Here is a 20148-nt window from a genome sequence, read left to right on the forward strand (position 1 = left end):
CTACTACTACTACTACTACTACTACTACTACTACTACTACTACTACTACTACTACTACTACTACTACTACTACTACTACTACTACTACTACTACTACTACTACTACTACTACTACTACTACTACTACTACTACTACTACTACTACTACTACTACTACTACTACTACTACTACTACTACTACTACTACTATGTAGTAGGAACAGTATTGTTATTGGTAGTTTACTTCTTATTATTATTTTCCTGGCTTTGGTCAAATAGCTAAAAAAGTCCCTGACCAAAAATGCTATGAATTTGCATGCCACAACTAGAGAGCATCAGTAACTATGGCAGAAAGAATGACCATGATTAGACCATAGGCGGCGCTATAATAACCAAAAGTAAATAATTAACTTCAGAATGCTGGCATTTCCACCCCGTTGGATGAAAAATTATGAAACTTGGTACATATGTGTCTTTCCTCATGGGGAACATATTTGCCTGAACAACCCATAAGGTCCGCCATGGTGGATTTTTCTGCAGGTGCAAAATTTGGCCAAACTTATAAACATTAACTTAAAATCAACTGTAAGTCTGATTGGTCCAAAATTGCATTTGACCTCTTTACCTCTTTTATGACCTCTACCTGATTCAGTCAGATGGGGGTGGCATAGTATGCTAGGCTTGCAGAATGTAGTGTAAGCACATTATAAGTAGTGAAAGGCTTGACATAAACTATACAACATGGTCATTAACTGGGGAAGGTTAATCCACAATGCATTTTTGTATTTACGCTTAGTGTATATTATCATCATAGCATAGTAGCCTATGTATATCAGGCCATAATTAGGTGACTGGTACCTTACAGGCCCGTGGTCCTAGGGTCAATGGGTCACAGACTTCGGGCAGTTATTGCATATAAAGGATTGTCAACCAAATACTAAGCATGATTACTTTATTTGGACATTACTTCTGGAGGCCTGAAGGCCTGTTTTTTTATGTTTAAAAAATGTTGTACTTTCTAAATGGTGAAACCAATCGGACAAAAAACAACAACAACAACAACAACAACAACAACAACAACATTGAATTAAAGCTGAGAATCTTTACTTTGACCCCACATTAATTCAGTAACACCTATTGAATGTGTCATGAAGTCCTTATATTATAGCTATCCTTAAAATAAAGTGTAAGCTGTTTCCTAGTTGGCCACATTTAGTATATTCAGTGTATATCATATTCAGTTTGTATTTGAACCTTCTGTGTGTGGAGGTATTGAGGGTTGGCTGGGAACCTCCTTTTTAGTGCTACTGTACACCTCCACCTCGCACAGAGTAAGGTACTTATTTTCCCCAGGGAGAATGACAGTGACGTAGCGCCCCTCCATCTCCTTACAAGGGAAATCCATGGTCTGTCCCTCTCTCATCTCGGAGATCACAGCACACCTATTGGAACATACACACACACACACACACACACACACACACACACACACACACACACACACACGTGTTAGAGGACACACTTGTTTCTGTGCCAACTTATTTCAGTAAAATTAGCTGAAACACAAAAACATACTGTTACATTCACCACTATAGTATTTTATTTTTATTTTTATTTAACCTAACCCTTCATGAGTCATGATTAGGGCCATGAGTTTTGACTGGTCAGGTAAAACTCCAGGCCTCAACTTATCCTCTCACAGTGGGTTGTTGGCACCATCTAAGTCGTTTCCTATGTGGATCTCGGCCCCGTTGATCCTTTCGTGACAGCAGTCCCCTCTGTTGGTGATGGTGACAGTGGTGATGTTGTACACGTCCAGCAGGTCCACTCTCCACCAGGGGTTAGTCTCTGCCTTAGTGTGGGTGCAGGAGCCGGCGTGGTACAGCGGGGTTCGCTTCCTGTCAATGGCATCGTCGGCAGCGGTGTGGTTGTCATACTGGGAGGATTGGCTTGCTGACCCAGTGGAGGCTAGGTTCTCTGGGACACATAGGATTTTTTTTTTTTTTATGTAGTATTTACTCAGAATTCATGAGTTATAATTATGTCATTACCTATCCTGCAGTTTCTAAGGGGTCTAGTCTCATTTCCTTGACATCACTTTACACACGCAAGTGCGCGTGCAGAGCTCCAGCACGGATTCTAATGTCGGCCCATTACTTACATAAACTTTTGATATGTGATCGAGAAGAAATGCGATTGGATTGGCCACCTCGTGTGCTTCCCCCAAAGTTACTTTTCGGGACCAAATGTTACAATCATACTTTGAGCATGTGCACACCCATTTTCCCTGCTCATAGCATTACATTGACAAGAGAGGGGCCAAACAGGACTGGCCCCACCACCATATGTGACAGCAGCTGGTGAAAGCGGGAACTAGTCGGCAGCCAATTTTTCACCATCGCCGTTTTCACCAGCTGCTGTCACATATGGTAGTGGGGCCATGCTCAAAGTGTGCATCTCTGTTGAGTCAAACTCAAGGGGCCGAGCGCCATCGGCCCCACAATAGTCCCACCATAGTAACCCCATGTGGGGTTAAAAACACCACTGTTAGGGCTTTCCCACCGCCATGGAACCGTTCCTGGAACCGGCCGGCGCGTTCCGACCGAAAATAAATTGGTTCAACTTCAGAGCCTGAAAAGTTGGATCGCAGCGGGAAGCAGAAAATAGTGGTTCTCAAGTGGGAACCAAAACGTAGAACAGTCACGTCGTCAGTGGGTGTGTCATATTCTAGGTTGCAAAGACCAGCAAGAAGGAAGGAGACAAAATGTAATGTAATCTAAATCTAATCATTAGTGATAATAAAAATATCAAAAGTTTCATCATTCTCTCTATCTTCCTCACATGCTCAGCAAACACACACACACACGCGCGAACGCAAATTTCGTAAGCCATTTCTATTCCAGTAGTGGAGCAGCTGGTAAGTAAGAGAAGGCGTGTAGAAAGTGTCTTTTGTTTTGTTTCATAGAAAATAGTGTTTATTTCAGATACTGTAGTGGAAGATATTATCCTAATTTCCAGTGAGGAAAAGTAGGGAACACCTATAATTCAGTGCCTTCAGTGCTGTTGCCCCTCATTTCTGGAACCCTCTCCCCAATACAAAACTCTGACGCAATCTCCACCTTCTAAACAAGACTCAAAAACACCTATTCAGACTGGCTTTCCCCTAACTGGACTTTTCATTTTTAACTTCCTTGGGTCCTTCAAATACTATCCATTGTTATTCTTACTCCTCTTATTCTTATAAGTTACTAAGGACATTTTTTCCTTTTTCCTTTATTTTTTCCATTGACGATCTGTTAAGACTATGATGAAGTGGATGAATTGATAATATGGGTAGGGTGATTCATACAGTAGATACAGCATAGTTACAGAGAGTGTCTTCTGTAGTTACAGAACGTCTAGTGTAGTAATGTACATACTGGACATACTGTACTGTGGTAAAACTGTTGGTTTGGTAGACAGTGGTTGTTCCTTACCAGGTACTGTATCAACTTGACACTGTGTCTCAACGGTGTCCTCAGGAGAAAATACATCTGCCTCTGTGTTCGTTTGATTAAGTCTCTCTCCCTCTGTGGACAAAAAAAAGGAAACAAGACGTGATGAAGTGAATGCAAATAGCAAGGCTGGAAATCCTCTATATACAGTACATTAAAGTTCATATCCATCCAAATCCCAATTCTTCATGCACAGATCTCAAGTTATGGATTGGAGTTTAACATACAGAATTTGTGTTACCAAATGTAACCCCTATCTATGCTTCGCAACACACATCAGTAAAAGGACCACTATGAATTCTGGTTCTCCATATACAGACCATGTAAGGGCTCGGCATGCACCTCCACCTCACAGACAGAGAGGAACTTGTAGCAGCCTGGGCGGATGATGTTGACGTAGCGGCCCTCCATTCTGTTGCATTGGAAGGTGACTGAGTCCCCAGCCGGTATGGAGGAGATCACAGCACACCTGGCACATAGGTTAGAGTGCAGAGATCAAGCAGTGATAATTCCTAGTCTGTTTCATGTCTTTAATCCCACACATGCAGACACAGGCATAGTGATTGATTTGGTGGCCCTAACCACTAGACCAGTGGTTTCGCTGTAATGGTGGTGGTAATGCTACTGCAAGGTTAGGTCTATATGGAGGGTTGTTTTGTTTTTGGGGTTAGTTATTTGTTAGTGATTCTGAAGTAGTCCTTGAGTGATACTAGTATGTGTGATGATAGGATTTCAGCAAGCATATGGTTTTCCACCACCATACTACTTATGTTGGTCATTTAATAAAAAATAATAATAATAATAATTAAGTAGTACCAAGTACCAAGTTGTAGTACCAAGTTGGCAGTAGTCTGTTTCTGGTGGCACTGTATTGACGATGTAAAGTACTGTAGCAGTACTGCACTTTATTGATGATGTAAAGTACTGTAGCAGTACTGCTTTGATAGTATTATCTTCTTGAGCAGAACTTCTTCTGCTCAACATACTTTGGGTTGCTGTTGCCGTTATTCTCCAAAGTATTTCCGATGAGGATCTCAGCCCCATCCAGCCTCCAAGCACAGCAGTCCTCACGGTTGGTGACGGTGACGGAGGTGACTCTGTGGACTGCCAGCAGGTCCACCCTCCACCAGGGGTCACTCTGGAGCCGAGTGTGGGCGCAGGAGCCAGAGAGGAACTCTGTGTCCAGTCGACCGTCGATGGCATTCTCAGCTTTGGTCAAACTGCTCAGTTGGGATGATTGGGTGGCTCTGCCCATCAGCGCCACATTCTCCTCTGCCAGAGGACAATAGGGTACGGGTGGGGCACACTTTTCTCTATACTGATTCGATGATTCAGTTACACTGATTTATATAGATTTCATACAACAGTTTCCTGAAAGAGCATCACTTCTGCCACTTACTACTATTCCATTTTGTCTCACTTCCTTGTGCTCTATCCTGAGAATATGGCCCAATCCCAAACCAATTACTTGCCTTAGATACGATAGACCAGGGGTGTACAATTATAAGATTTAGTTCTAACCTTCAGATGCCCACAGATGAACTTGTCTCGAAAATAAGCCATTCATCGAGTTTGACTAGACATTGTAATATTGAGCTCTGTGGAAATGAGGCATTGAGTGTAGACTGAGTATAGGCTACAGTCATAATGAGTATTGTAATAATATGAGGTGCAGGTGTGCACAGCATTGGACTTTTTTTTCTGGTACGTCTGAGGTTGCACCCTTGTTGACTCCCTCTTGTGCATCCTAAACTCTCTTTAAACTACCACAGGTATAATATGACCTATACCTCAGGATGTAGGGATATAGCATTGATAGCATTGTTTGGAATTCTGCCCATATTTGGGTGATTGTGGGTATAACTTACCTCTACGAATGGCTGGTCTAAGCAGGGATCTCCAGGGAAGCTCCCATAGCCAATCGAGGTATGGGTTGGGGACTGTTTCAGAGGTTTCTGATTCAAGCACTAGTGAAAGAAGCAATTATGTTAATATTGGTGTATCCTGCATTTCATGGCATTGGATTACTGAAAGGATGGAGCTCATACCTGGCTGAAAGGTGCTTGTATGCACCTCCACCTCACACAAAGTAAGGTATTTATTTCTTCCTGGAAGTAGAATGTTAACGTAGCGCCCCTCCATCCCACCACATGGAAATGTCCTGGTTTGGCCCAAAGGGATGTAAGGAATCACAGCACACCTGCAGACAGAGGCCTCATGAGTTGCATGCTAAAACATGGAAGGTTCTGTGTTCTGTGTTCTGTGTTCTGTGTTCTGTGTTCGGTGTTCTGTGTTCGGTGTTCGGTGTTCGGTGTTCGGTGTTCTGTGTTCTGTGTTCTGTGTTCTGTGTTCTGTGTTCTGTGTTATGTGTTCTGTGTTTAGTGTTCTGTTTTGTCTCTATGTGAGAGTTTATGGTGTTGCTTGCTGAAACGTAGACTCACTCATGTGACGTCACGTTACCACAGGAAGTTAAATGACTTCAATGTTTCAGGTTAATTCAAGCAAGATTCTGTAGGTGCACTATCATGCCTCCTGACAAAAAGGACGGTTAGTAAAGTGTCCTGCTTCACGCTACCTATCTGTCATTACTCGTTGTAGTAGTTGTGTAACAGGGATTACTTACAGTGGGTTGCTATTGCCATTATTCACCAGTGATTCCCCAACGTGGATCTCTGCTCCACTGATTCTGTCAGAGCAGCAGTCGCCTCTGTTGGTAACAGTGACAAAGGTGACGTTGTGAGTCTTCCTCAGGTCCACTTGCCACCAGGGGTCGATCTCTGCGTCTGTGTGGCTGCAGAACCCCTTCATATATTCACTTTCCTTGTTCCCGTCAATGGCATTGCTGGCATTTCCATATTCATCCCAATGTGACGACTGTTTGGCTTTTCCGTCAGTGGCTGCATTCTCTTGATATGGTAAATGAAGAATATTACCAGTTTACCGATAAGATTAGATCTCTGTATTACAGTGACCTGAGGCTACCAACATCATTGCCAGAATGTCTTCTTAATTGGTGTGGTTGTTAACAAAATCACTTCAAAAGCGAGTCACCTGAATGTTTTCGATTTTAAACTCAAGACGAGATTAGAACTCTGTGTATGCAAGAAGAGTGATCAGAAATGTGTACCATATAGTGTCTTGTTGTCTGGGCATAATATGTCTTCTTGCCCTCTCGTCGTATCCAGCACTCTCCTCTCTGTAGTAGACATCATACAGTAAATAAGAATGTGAGTCACAGCAGACATCACACATATGCTGAGAATCATGTCAGAACTCATCAACACCATTTGTATGTCTCTGCGTGCAGTTCAAAGAAGTTAGTTCCGAAGCCATTGCTAAATTCATGGAAGTTAATGGTAGAACAACTAGCTAGCACTTATCAAAAGCAGGGGCATACCAGTGGTGTGCCGTCAGGGCCAGCAAGGCCTTCTCTGCTGGCCTAAACATCATCAGAATATACATTTTATTTTAATATATATTTTCCACAAATATGTATTAATGATTCCCCATAGTCTATTCTCTTCATTTCATAGCTTTCCTCTTGGTTGCGCTGCTTCCAGTCTCCGATTGAGATTTGGAGGGCTGGCCTTTATGTTAGAGCTTTTATCCAATCAAAATGTGTTGCTAGGGGGCTCAAAAATCTGCCCGCCTTCACATTAAACGGTGCTGCGGATTCGACCTGTAACTTAACATTGGAACGAGAAAACCTGTGGCGTACCTAGTAAACCTACGTAGATGCGAGCAAAAGCAACAACGGCGCCTGCTGTAAGGCTCAATGATGTCAGCACCCAGCACGTCTTTTGATTGGATACGCACTATTGCTACGCACTATTGATACGCACTATTGATATTCACTATTGAGATGCGGAACTATGCCGGTAGATGTGAAACTTTTGAAAGTGCGCAGGGAAACGGAGCCTCACAACGAAAGCTTTCGTTGACTGATCGATAATACTGATCGATTGTGTCCTGTTTTTGGGTAAACAATAACTTTCATTTAGGGGACACAATGAAAGCGCCAAGTCCACAAACAGAGGAAACTACGTTGAGCTTCTTTCTTTTCTGGCTGAAAACAACGCAGATTTACATTACCACCTGTCCACAAACAAAGTGTTTACTGGGACGTCAGGCAAAATACAAAACGACCTGATTTTTGCTATTGCTGAAGTGATGGAAGAAGAGATCAAAATGGAGATTAAAAAGGCACCCTTTGTCGCTATTATGGTGGACGAGACGACAGACGTGGGTAATGTAGCGATCTTAAAGATGTTAGTTTAACACTCTTCATTGTAAATGCGGATTTATTGATTAAAAATGCTTCGGAAATATTAATATAACTCTGTTGTACTTGTCTGACTATGTTAAGGTGATGCAACGCCCGGTTATACTGTGTTTCTGTCTAGTTTCTAGAGCCATGGCGTCATAACGATGGTATTAAGAGGTAGAATAATTCAGGTAGGAATGTGTCGGACATCACTGAAGGCCTAGGTGTGAAATGCACCGCCCGCCACTGGGGCATACTGTACCTTGTAAATCTGGGGGGGGGGGGGGGTTAGCACTAAGCTCTACAGTACTCTATGTACATACAGTGCCCGGAGTAAGTCATGGGAAAGTGAAGCATTTTTTCTTCCTTTGGGTCCGACAGAAAACATGTATACGGTTACAGTAGTGATTCTCAGCTTCTATTTAAGGGTATTTGTGTACTTTGGTTTCACCAATTCGAAGCTACAACTCTTCATATACATATTCCTCCTATCTCAGCGGACCAAATGTAACGGGACAGTTGGCTTGACAGGTGTTTTCGCTAAGTCAGGTATGTTTCGTCAGATCATTTTTGTGCAGGCATAAGAGAGCTGTTAATGTCTAGTATTGATTCTATGCTTTGCGTTTGCCTTTGGAGTCTGCTATTGGTGTCTGTCAACAAGAGGACCAAAGTCAATGAAAGTCAAGGAAGCCGTTATTAGGCTGTAAAATCAGAAACATACAGTAGATAAAACCTTGCTAGGCTTGCCAAAAACCATCAGTTTGGAACACCATTCAAAATAAAAGAAAGCACTGATGAGCACAGCAATCACAAATGGGCTGGTATAGGCCATGGAAGACTTCTACAGTGTGTGACCAAAGAATGCTCACCATTAAGAAAAAGGCCAAGCCGAACTAAAGCAGCTTCACTGCAAGGTGAAAACCACTAGTTATCCTCAAAAGGACGGTCAGGTTACGGTTTGCAAGTACCTGTAAATCCTGCAGATGTTTGGAAATGTATTGTGGACAGATAAGATGAATATTATGATGTACCAGCGTGATTGTAAGTAGAGTTTTGGTGCCCTGAAATAGGTGGACTATGTATAAAAAGTGTCATTCCTACAGCGCCCTCAAATACCATAAAATAAATGCTGAGAATCTCTAGTACCTCATAGTAATTGTTTGATTACATATTCAAAGCCCTGGAGTATAGAGCCAAAAGAAGCAAAAAAAGCTTCACTGTGCCATTTATGCAGGGCAATGTTTACATTATTTATACTGTATATTTTGATTATAGTTTTAGAAGCAGTTGCCTGCTTTTGAGAGGGGTTAGCTAATTGTTTAGGCATTCAGCGATGTCTCTGTAACTACCCTCAAACGACACAGATACATTAAAATGAAAGTGATGAATTCATCAAAGAAAATCCACAATCCGCAATTTGTGAAGCTGTTTTTCAACCCAGTCATTACTGACTTGACGTGCCAACAACTTCAATCCAGAACATGTTTAAAACTCAGTTACTATACATACCTGAGTCTTCCTTGGCTTTGGAGGAGAGAGATCCATCTATATATACATATATTTATATATAAACAATATATATGAAAGGACAAAGCAGAGGAACTGAAATGAAAAACAACTTTTCCATGCAGTTGAAAATGGTCTATGTGGCCTTGGTAGTATTATACATAAATTCTAGCCCCAAAATGTACAAAAAACGTAATAGAGTGGATAGAGTGTGGTTGGTGCTGAATTGTTATATCCTGATTCACCCAGAGCAATTCTGAAGGTTGAGCTTTGGCTGGTACATCAAACCACACCTCCAAGAAACAAGTGTTGATCAAGTGTCAATCAAGGTTAAGTCAACTAGTACAGCTCCTTTAAAAAAAAAAAACATTCTACCTAGAACCAAAAAGGGTTCCTGAGGAAGAACCCTTTGAAAACATATTTTTGGTTCCATGTGCAATACTGATGATGCAAGGCTGAGGACAGTAATACTAATGTGCTGACTTGTTTACTTAAGTTTTTAATATGATGTTATACTTACCAAGGTGGTGACCCACATGAACCTTCACCTCACACAGTGACAGGTGTTTATCACAACCTGGCAAGAAGATGTTCACATAGCGACCCTCTATCCCTCTGCAGTGAAAGGTCATGTCCTCCCATGCCGGATACGAGGAGATCACAGCACACCTGCAGTGGATGAGCCAAACACAAACACACGTCATCCAGCTAGACAAGCACTCCTGAAACGTTACTCCTTTAGTTCTTTTTTTATTAGAACACTATTCCTCATACTGTACCTAATATAGTTTTTTTCTTTATGCAAAAATATGGAGATGATTTTTCTTAATCAGTTCCCATATCAACTGTCCTATGAGATGTGCTAAGTAATGAAATTGGAAATACTGTAAGTAGCTCCTCACAGTGGATTGTTGTTGCCGTTGTTCTCCAGTGAGTTTCCGATGCGGATCTCTGATCCGTCGATCATCTCTGGATCCATGTCTTCCATATTGGTGACTGTTACAGACGTGACGTTGTGAACCTGCCCCAAGTCCACCCTCCACCATGGGCTCGCCTGGGTATCTGTACGGCTGCATGATCTGTCATTGTACCAGGAAAGGCGTCTTCCATCTACGGCATTGCCGGCTATCCCCATATAGTTGTACTGTGATGATTGGGTCGCTGCTTTTCCTAAAGCCACATTGTCTTGAGTAATATAAAGGGGGAAACACTTTACTTAGAGCATACCATTATTAATAGTGAAGTATAATATTTTTTTCTAAACATGTATGACTGCATTGTAATGTTTTCATAATTTGATAATGAAACATTTTCAAATATCACATTCAAAGTCAAGCTGGACCTCAAATGAAAGTAATAATATATTTTTATTTGATATTTGAGACATGTGTACCAAGCCCTAGAGTGGCCAAAGAGAGAGAAAAAAATAACATAGAGCGCACTAATTTTAACTAATAATTCCTTCGTTTTGATTCATTTGTTACCTCGTTTTGGTTGTCATTCCCACAAATACATTTTTCCAGGGCCTTGCAATTGACCAATTATGAAGTCGATAGAATCGTCCAAGTCAGGGTATTGCCGACATCCATTAGCTCTCAATATCCGAGTCAATTGCCTTTTACTAATAATAATGCCTTCTGTAATTATGATGTATATACTGTATATACTTGTCACCCCTATTTCTGGATTTATGTGTAAAACATAAGTATGCGGGATCCATATGGGCTTACCTGTATTACCTGTATTAATTAAATCCAGTTCTGAAGCTTCTGTTTGTATAACGGCTGTACAAAGGACAAAATAAGATATTATACATTGGTGAGCAGTCAACAACAATAGAGAGAAACTACAAAAAATCACACTTTGTCAACTCTAAGATGGTCTAGTCAGTGTGCCACTACAACCATTTGGTATACAGTTGTGGCCAATTCTGTTGGCTTCCTCAGATTGTTTTGCTGTTTCTTCAAAAATAACAAATGTTTGTTCTTTACATGAAACACACATCAAGTTGTTGCAAACAATAGGCCTGCAATTTAACTTGCTCTGACCAAGCCTTGAACTTGTGACCTCTGGCTTGCCAACACACAAGACTGTCTCCTCAAATACCCGATGTTAACCAGCTATGCTATTGTTGGGAATTTGTATTAAAATCACTAGAAGTGATAAATCATGTACTATGTGCTCATTTAAATAATATGTGAATGCGGTCAGTTGAGAACAATAGGAAGGTCACGCAAAGCCAAAAGAGAGGTTCTGTTTTTGAGCGACAAGAAGAAGACAAGCTCCTGACTAAAAGAACGTTTTATGATTCAAACTGCCTATAAATTACTTATTTTTACCTATGTGCTAACAACCATTGTATACCTGCTGTTATGATATTCTATTTTTCTGTACTGATTTTATACTTTCATAACTAATGATTAATGATAAGTCTATTCTTCTATACTATACTTTAACTTGTAAATCGAATCCTAACTCATATTACTGTGCAACTTCAAATGTTTTCACAAGCTACTGATAAGAACTCAACTCACTGCTCTCCTCACAAAAGTATGATATCACCATGGGAACGAGACGCTAGCAGGACACTCAAGCTGATAACATACAGTACAGTTTCGCACCCACACAGGAGGAATTGAAGGCCAATGCTAACGAGCAGCTGCAACGGATTTTGTACGGACAAGTGGAAAACTACTAGATAGGGGGGGGGGGGGAGGCACCACCCAGCCCAAATGTTAAATCAAATGTATAAACACTATGTACCAAGGAAAAAGGGGACTCTTGTCTGGTGGAGCTCTTGCAGTTAACTTGTTGACGGCTAGCTGAGACGGGCCTGCAGAGGTGAAACTAGATGAGACCACTTTTCCATGGAAATGAACTATTATTGCTTGCTGATGTGCTTGAATAAATATTATCTTAATGAACAGTTCAGTAGTGGTGCCTAATATTTGATTGGATCATATCATCTTAAGAAGTGATATCAAGGACGTCTCGTTGAGATTAAACGAACTCGCTTGTAAAGTGACGACTCAATTAAATCGATACTGGAGAAGTTGATCGCCTTACACTATCGAAAAGCTAGCAATTGTACATGCAATTCTAAACATGGGAAGAACAAACATTTGTTGAATTTGTATTTATTTTTTAAGAAACAGCAAACAATCTGCAAAAAATCTGAGGGTGGCAACTATGGGATAGGGGTCGAGAACCGGTTCCAGTTGAGAGCCGGTTACAAATTGTCAGATGCATCGGAATTGTATACCTCAGAGGTTATCGATTCCTCGTATCGATGCCGACATGTTTTGCACATGCACTGACAGATACACATGGCAAAAACCTGTGCGTCATGATGACGTGAAACTTGCAACAAGGAAACTTGCAACCACGATTCATGGCGGAGTCTAGGAGGAAACAGTCCAAAGCCTGGCTTCATTTCACAGAGAAAAATGACAACATTGCTACTTGTAACATCTGTAAAATTATCATTTCAAGTAAGGGTGGAAACACCAGCAATATGTTAAAACATCTTTCGACGCAACATGGGCTAAAATTATAGGAATGCCATGCATGTCTTTGAAAATCTACGCACAATCGCCACTGCTTTCCAAGCAAGCAACACGTCTGTTATTGAGGGTATATATTCTATGCTAATAATATTAGCACCACAGACTTAGCAGATTTTTTCTTTGACTAAGGAACCCTAAATGAAAACGAATGCTGTACAAATTTCTCCCATTTCATCCATTTTAGATGACAGAGAGACTGTTGCTACAGATAACTCTCTGTGTTCAGGCGTACTCAACCCCATCTGAGTGGGTGTTCTCCACAGCTGGAGACACCATTATCCCAGAGAGATCTAGGAGCCTCCCAGAGAAAGTAGACATGCTAATTTTTCTGCAGAATTCTTTTTTAGTTTATCCGTTTTATATTTGTTTTCAAAGTGATATCCTTTTAAGAAAAGGACCATTTAATTTAATTTATTTTATTTATTTATGTTCAAATGTTATGTTCAGATATTATACACTGTGTTCAGAGACTCAAGATAATACAACAGCTGCGTTGACGCTGAAAACCTATGTAGGCGTACTTTTTTTCCACAGAAAATGTATCAGGACTCAATAATGGAATCGATAAAGAATCAAACTGATAAGCAGAATCGATAATGGAATCGGTATCAATAACATCTTATCAATTCCCATCCCTAGTGCCAATAGAAGTGGCCCCAACAGTATAATGGTTATACTATATAAGGGTCAGTGCTTGCTTGCTCATTGCCAGTTACTCTAGTTTCACTCACAGTCTATTTCAGTGATATGTGTCTGAGACAGTGACTCCTTCAGTTTCTGTATCCATGACAGCTAAGCAGCTATCACAGTGCGATGGCTTAGGCCCACTCTTTATATCATTTGGAAATGTAGGTTGGATTAATGCAACAAATGTCATGGAACATCAACTGGTGCCACATTACATTTTAACACCTTTTGAGGTCTGAAAACTGTGACTGAATCAAACTTAAAAGTTGTCAATGTGTTTATGATGTTTAGGTCCATACCAGGAGTAGGATGAGCATTCACCTCCACCTCACATAGAGTCAGGTACTGCTTGTACCCCCGGAGGAACACATTGACGTAGCGCCCCTGCATCCCATTGCATTGAAATGTGGTGGAGCCCCCCGCTGGAATGGAGGAGATCACAGCACACCTGTGTGGAATATCAAGCTGAATTACTGGGAGGAGTTGCAGACTGACCTCTCAGCCTCATGTTGTCCATCACTCTCTTATGCCAGAGATGGCAACAGCATCTGGGTGAAGTCTGTTGCAGTTGTCGGCACTAATAATCTCTCTAATAAAACATCATTACCTCAAACAATGAGATAAAACAACCTTATATTTGCAGTTATGACAACATTATGATCAGCACGCAGATAAGTCATATTCTTCCTAAATTAATGGCTAAATATCATTAACTTAAATTATCATTAAATTAATACTGACAAGTAATAATTCCAAGTACAATTATATTTTGGCACCATACTTATGGTGGACTAATGAAAAAAGTACTCATTTATACAGCAGAATAAATCCCATGTGTCTTTAATTATGAAATGAAGCTATTTTGACTACCTGGGATTACCGTTGCCATTGTTTTCTAGGGTGTTTCCGATCCGTATCTCAGCCCCATTGAGTCTCTCAGGGAGGTCGTCTCTGTTGGTGATGGTGATGGAAATGACTGTATAAGTGTTCAGCAGGTCAACTCTCCACCAGGGGTTGGTCTCTCCCATAGTGTGGGAGCAAGAGCCCCTGAAATAATCTGACTGCCGTGTTCCATCAATGGCATTTTTAGGGTCAGCAGTCACCCCTGAGTATGTAGATGACTGGACTGCTCTACCCCTCATAGCAACATTCACTGTGTGACAAACTGTAAAAAATAAATAAAAATAAAAAAGTAGGTGAAAATTTCAAAAGAGATTAAGAACAATCTTTGTTAGATTTTGGTTACAAAGTGTAGCCCAAAAATGTCTGGAAGACTGTGGGTCATTTCAAGTGTACCTGTCTATAAAACCAAAGAAGGACGAGAGGTCTGAAACAATGTTTTTTTGTGGCTAGGCTCATATAAAACTATGAAATGAAGTCCACGTGGAAAGGAATTTACCTGAAGTAGGATCTCCTTCAGAGCACCGTACAATTCCCAGAATTCCAAGCAAGAACAGTAAAATAACTCCTCTCATCTTTCTGAGAGAGAAAAGGAGTGATGTTAATTTTTGCTGCCTCCTTATTATTATGTCACATCAAAAATGTAATTATTACTTTGAAGACCAAAGAAAATCACCATAGACAAAAAACTATAGACATTACACTAATGCATAATCAGGATGTCAAGAAAAAAATATTAACTTGTGTTTCTTGTTAATGAGGAAGTAGTTACTGTACCAGCTGATTAGTTCACTACTGGTAGTCCAAGATGGTAGATTTTGAAAGGCAAATACAAATAAGGGTGAGAAAAACAACAAAATAAATAATTGCTAAATAATACTCTAGAAAAGCACCATGGTCACAAAATGTAGTGATTTTAACAAACAAACTGAAAGTATGATTACCACATGTTTGAAAAACATATAGCATAGTGATAGCAACACTACCCAGATTAGCTTACTCTTGCAGCACTGTTTTCAACCAGCTCTCTATAATTAGATGTTCTATTCTGTTTTAAATGTTATTATTTTGGTTGCGGGAGATTAGCACAGATTAAATATGTGAAGCATTATTCCACATTTAGAAACATATTAAATGATTAATACTGAATTGGTTATACATGCATGAACTTACCTTGTCAGTATTGGCAGGCTCTGCATCGGTGGGGACAAACTTAGCTCTGAGAGCAAGGGTTCATTGACCACTGAGCAAAGGACCTTCCTTGTTTGCAAAGGACCGGGAACTATTTGCTTTTCAAAAAGGCAAACAATTAGGTACCATGTCTTATCATGTTGTACCATATCTTATCTTATAGTTTTGGTCGATAATCCTTTGCATGCAATAAGTGCCTGAAGTCTGCGACCCATTGACCCTCTGATACTGGGTATATTCTGGTGATGCTCTGCAAGTCCTGTACTGGAGCCATCTTAAACTGTTGTTAGTTTTAGGTAGATTTGGCAAAAATGTGAGAATGTTCTCCTTTTTGGCTCTGAAAAACTTTAGTTGCTATGGCAGTATGTTTGGGATCATTTTCTTAATGATGAACTGCCATCCAGTGAATTTGGGCGCGTTTGCTTGTACAATGTTTCTATAGACTTCAGAATACATTATACAGGATAGTAATAATAATAATAATAATAATAATAATAATAATAATAATAATGATAATAATAATAAATATAACCGCAAGTGGCAATGGGGCGTGTTCCTATATATATGCCCCCATAACCATAAATGGGGTGAGATTGACAGATAGGGGGTAGACCTACAGACAGGTTGTAGATTGACAGATAGGGGGTAGACCTATAGTGTTTCTCAACCCTCTCCTCGGGGCGCCCCAGCCGCTCCACATATTTGATCTGTTCCACCACCAGCACACCTGATTCAACTAATCAAGTCCAAAGCAATTATGATTTGGACTTGATTAGTTGAATCAGGTGTGCTGGTGGTGGAACAGATCAAATATGTGGAGCGGCTGGGGCGCCCCGAGGAGAGGGTTGAGAAACACTGTGACCACTCACCTAATATGGGCCAAGTTGAACTCATGATATACTAAGCTATGCTATTATGAAGTACCCTAGGACCACGGGCCTGTAAGGTACCAGTCACCTAATTATGGCCGGATATGTAGGCTACTATGCTATGATGATAATACACACTAGGCGTAAATACGAAAATGCATTGTGGATTAACCTTCCCCAGTTATGATCATGTTGTATAGTTTATGTCAAGCATTTCACTACTTATAATGTGCTTACACTATATTATGCAAGCCTAGCATAGTATGCCACCCCCGTCTGACTGAATCAGGTAAAGCGGTCATGAGAAGATGAGTTTTAATGAAATATATTTCACATCTTATTAATTCATGTGACACATCAAAGAAAGTGGCTGGAAATGTATTTATTTTTTTACTACACAGCTTTAAGTTTAGTGCAAATCCAGCACATGCAATTCTGTTTCTGCACCATCCCTCATGAGAAGAATATGGGCATGCTTGTCACTGGCAGGAACTAGGGAGTTTGTCAGGATCACAAATAATGATGATGAATGTTTTGAGTTGGTAGTGACAGCCTAATCCACACAGTGTATAATTGATTCCTATGAAATGTAGAGACCCTATAAAGATATTTATTCAGAAATCACTTGAACTATTATCCTTGCACTCAGATAGACTCAGTTCAACTTATTGATTGACTTGTGTTTGCATTTGAGCTCATTTTGGCGGTGTCATTGCAATGGGGGTGAAATAGAAGAGATTAAATATAAGTGTTTTATTATTCTGCTCACCTCAAATCCATTAATTGTGGGTTTCCCAGGGACATTTAAAAAGAGGTTTTGAGAGAAATCTTGCAGGGAGCAAGCACTGAGGGTATGGTCTTTTTAATGTGATGCCAGCCATTTTAATTTCATACAGATACCATCTACCCACAATTACTAATCATTTCCCACATAGACGACAAGACATCCATCCATCCTGAAAACCCATCCATTGCGTGTTGTTGCTTTTGGTAGTTTGATCTCTACATTACAAATTCTCTTAGAGCTCAGTGCAGTCAAGGAGTCATGGCAGCAACAACATGTGTGAGTGTCATGTAGGACACACATAAAAAAGTGCTTTTTCCGGACCAAAACTGCATTCTAAATTACATATTTATTTTAAGAGATCTCATTCCCTGATCACTACTGATTAAACATTCATTAAGTCATTACAACCATTAGAATGTTACATACTGGACCTTTAAACGTTATTGCTCTATATGACTCTGATTGCTTTTGTTTATGCTAGGTCTATGATGTGTGACGAGAAACTGTAATAAGCTACATTGTTTTAGGTCATGATGTTCTTAACACATTGTTATAGCAAAAGAAACGAAAGCAAATTTAATGTGGCAAGTTTGCTGAAATTTCGATGCCATTTCCATGCTACCAGTTGTCTAAAACAAGCACCGTCAAACACCATCATTAGGACACCCCATGAAATATCCAAAACAATGAAAATTTAACTTTTATTTTTAAATGATACCCCCCCGTTGGCTGTAATAACCTCAATTAGACGTTGCCTATAACTGTCTACCAGTCTCTGACATCAAGAATAATGAGAGATGTCATTACCCAAATAATTCAACTTTGGATTCATCTGTCCAGATCACGCTGTTCCATTAGTCCTGGTCATTGTCTAGGTAGGAGTTTCCTCCTTGCACACCTCCCATGAAAATCAAACATGTGCAGTCTCTTTCTGATGGCAGATGCATGTACTTTGACATCAACTGTGGCAAGAGCTGCCTGTAGGTCTCATGATGACATGTTAAGATTGTTGGAGACACCTTTAAGCATCTTGCAGTCTACTCTTGAGCTGAACTAGCTAGGACGGCCTGACCTGGCCATGTTGGCAGTTTTTTAAAAATGTTTTCCACTTGTAAATAATTTTCTGGACAGTTGACTTCTAATTGTTTGGAGATCTTTTTCAATCCCTTCCCAGACTCATATGCATTTACAACCTTCTTTCTGAAGGCCTCAGAGAGCTCTTTTGATCTTGCTATGGTGATACCGCTCATTTCAACAATGAAGAGCAAACCAAACTAAAGTTCAGAGGTTTAAATAAGACAGGCTCCTCCAGAATCCTCTCTAACGATGTGCATGTGCACCTGATGTGATGCACTTGATTCTAATTTTAGGCATTTTAAGTAGTAATAAATGTGTGGCCTCTTAACTTTTTCCTCACATTTGTATTTATTAGATTTTACAAATCATTTTTAAAAGATTTGTTTTTTCTGTTTTATTGGTTTAGCTACTGTATATTGCCTCCATCTCTCAATATTGTTCAAATGAAGATCAAATGTCCATATGTTTAAATATGCTGATAAAGACAAAGGTTTTCATGAGATTTCATCGTCCTTTTCACATGACTGTAGTTGCTGTCTAAATATCTTTGAAGTAAAGCCATAATACCAGGAGAAGAATCGCTGTATTTAACAACTTTCATCCAACATTGAGAGACAATACTGTTCACAATACAACAGCAACATCTAATGGTTCATAAGAAGAGCTTTATTTGTAATGGAAAATCTTTTAGATCTCAAACAGGGTGAAAGAGTAAAAATCAAGTAGAATTGTCAAATGTAGTTAATTTCATTGATAAAACTTAACATATGAGTTAGGTCTAGAAAGAAAAAATGTTTTGTCATCTTTTGTCATACTGTATAATCAGTCAGACAAAAAATATTTTGCCCATGTTTTTTCATCCCTATTGGCCAATGGGTGAAAACGCTGCTTGGCAATGATTAGTCACTTTACCTAACCCCTATTTTCCCTCTGTGCCCAAATAAGACCTTGTTTGGTCTTTGCCTTTGATAAGAGACTTGTTTGCTATTTTTAAAGTAAATAGTTGTCTCTGTGGCTGTGTTCGGAATGGCATACTAGCATATGTAACGATGGTCAAACAGCCAAACTTCTTTCATTTAATTCGTTTATTTGACCTGCAGAGAAGACATATAGAACATAATTCTTCTCTGGTCTGCTTGTGAATCCATTAAGCTGGCGGCCATTTTCTCGGTCCACCGTCTATGTACATTTCACATCAGGACAGTTTGTTCACAGAAAGAACACAAACTTCCCTCAAACATTACAAATAACAATTACAAACAACATGTGGAGCGACATACCTGCAGAGAAGACATATAGAACATAATTCTTCTCTGGTCTGCTTGTGAATCTGCACGTTCAAAACAACATACAATAAATGTTCTGTTTCACATCATCACAATACATCACAATACATGTAAAAACAAACAGCACAGTACTACACCAACATTTTCACCCTACATTACAAGATTCTCCATACAAACAACAAAACACGAGGAGCGTTTTACATGCACACATACCCATTAAGCTGGCGGCCATTTTCTGACGCACCACCGCAAGTACGGCAACAAGAGAAGGACAAACGAACGTGCAGACCTGCAGTACACCCAAACTCCAAAGGGGGGCTCCAACAACAACCAGGGCTGCTCAAAGCACGGCGAAACTCATCTACATTCATCACAACTAAACATACATTCCCAACTCTGTTACACATACTACTCATACTAGATATGACGTAGATTTTAGTATCCGAGCACTGTACAGTATGCGAGATTTGAGTATACGAGAAATCTAGTATGTATACTAGATTTTGGCAAATATTTGAGTACGCCATGACTGGACACTACTG

General features: G+C 40.0%; 1 protein-coding gene across 5 annotated transcripts; it reads right to left on the reverse strand.

The window, feature by feature from the left end:
• Positions 1-914: 914 nt before the first annotated feature.
• LOC308166447 (uncharacterized protein) lies at positions 915-15627 on the reverse strand. 5 transcript variants are annotated; one of them, XM_080540752.1, is made up of 18 exons: positions 15570-15627; positions 15138-15191; positions 14896-14975; positions 14367-14661; positions 13796-13944; positions 10983-11027; positions 10146-10428; positions 9764-9912; positions 9247-9282; positions 6601-6669; positions 6097-6379; positions 5522-5673; positions 5342-5440; positions 4460-4745; positions 3794-3942; positions 3456-3548; positions 1680-1956; positions 915-1421 (listed from the first exon to the last, which is right to left on the reverse strand). In XM_080540752.1, the coding sequence occupies exons 1-18, from the start codon at positions 15593-15595 to the stop codon at positions 1217-1219; spliced, it is 2730 nt and encodes a 909-aa protein (XP_080396878.1). In that variant the 5' UTR covers positions 15596-15627; the 3' UTR covers positions 915-1216. The 5 variants fall into 5 exon arrangements, with proteins under 5 accessions (XP_080396878.1, XP_080396877.1, XP_080396881.1 ...); XM_080540751.1 differs by having other exon boundaries at positions 10974-11027; XM_080540755.1 differs by having other exon boundaries at positions 10974-11027; positions 15174-15191; positions 15570-15613.
• Between the last annotated feature and the right edge of the window lie 4521 nt (positions 15628-20148).

This window comes from Nansenia antarctica, assembly GCF_963989245.1.
Source record: "Nansenia antarctica genome assembly, chromosome: 10".
Lineage (NCBI taxonomy): Eukaryota > Metazoa > Chordata > Actinopteri > Argentiniformes > Microstomatidae > Nansenia > Nansenia antarctica.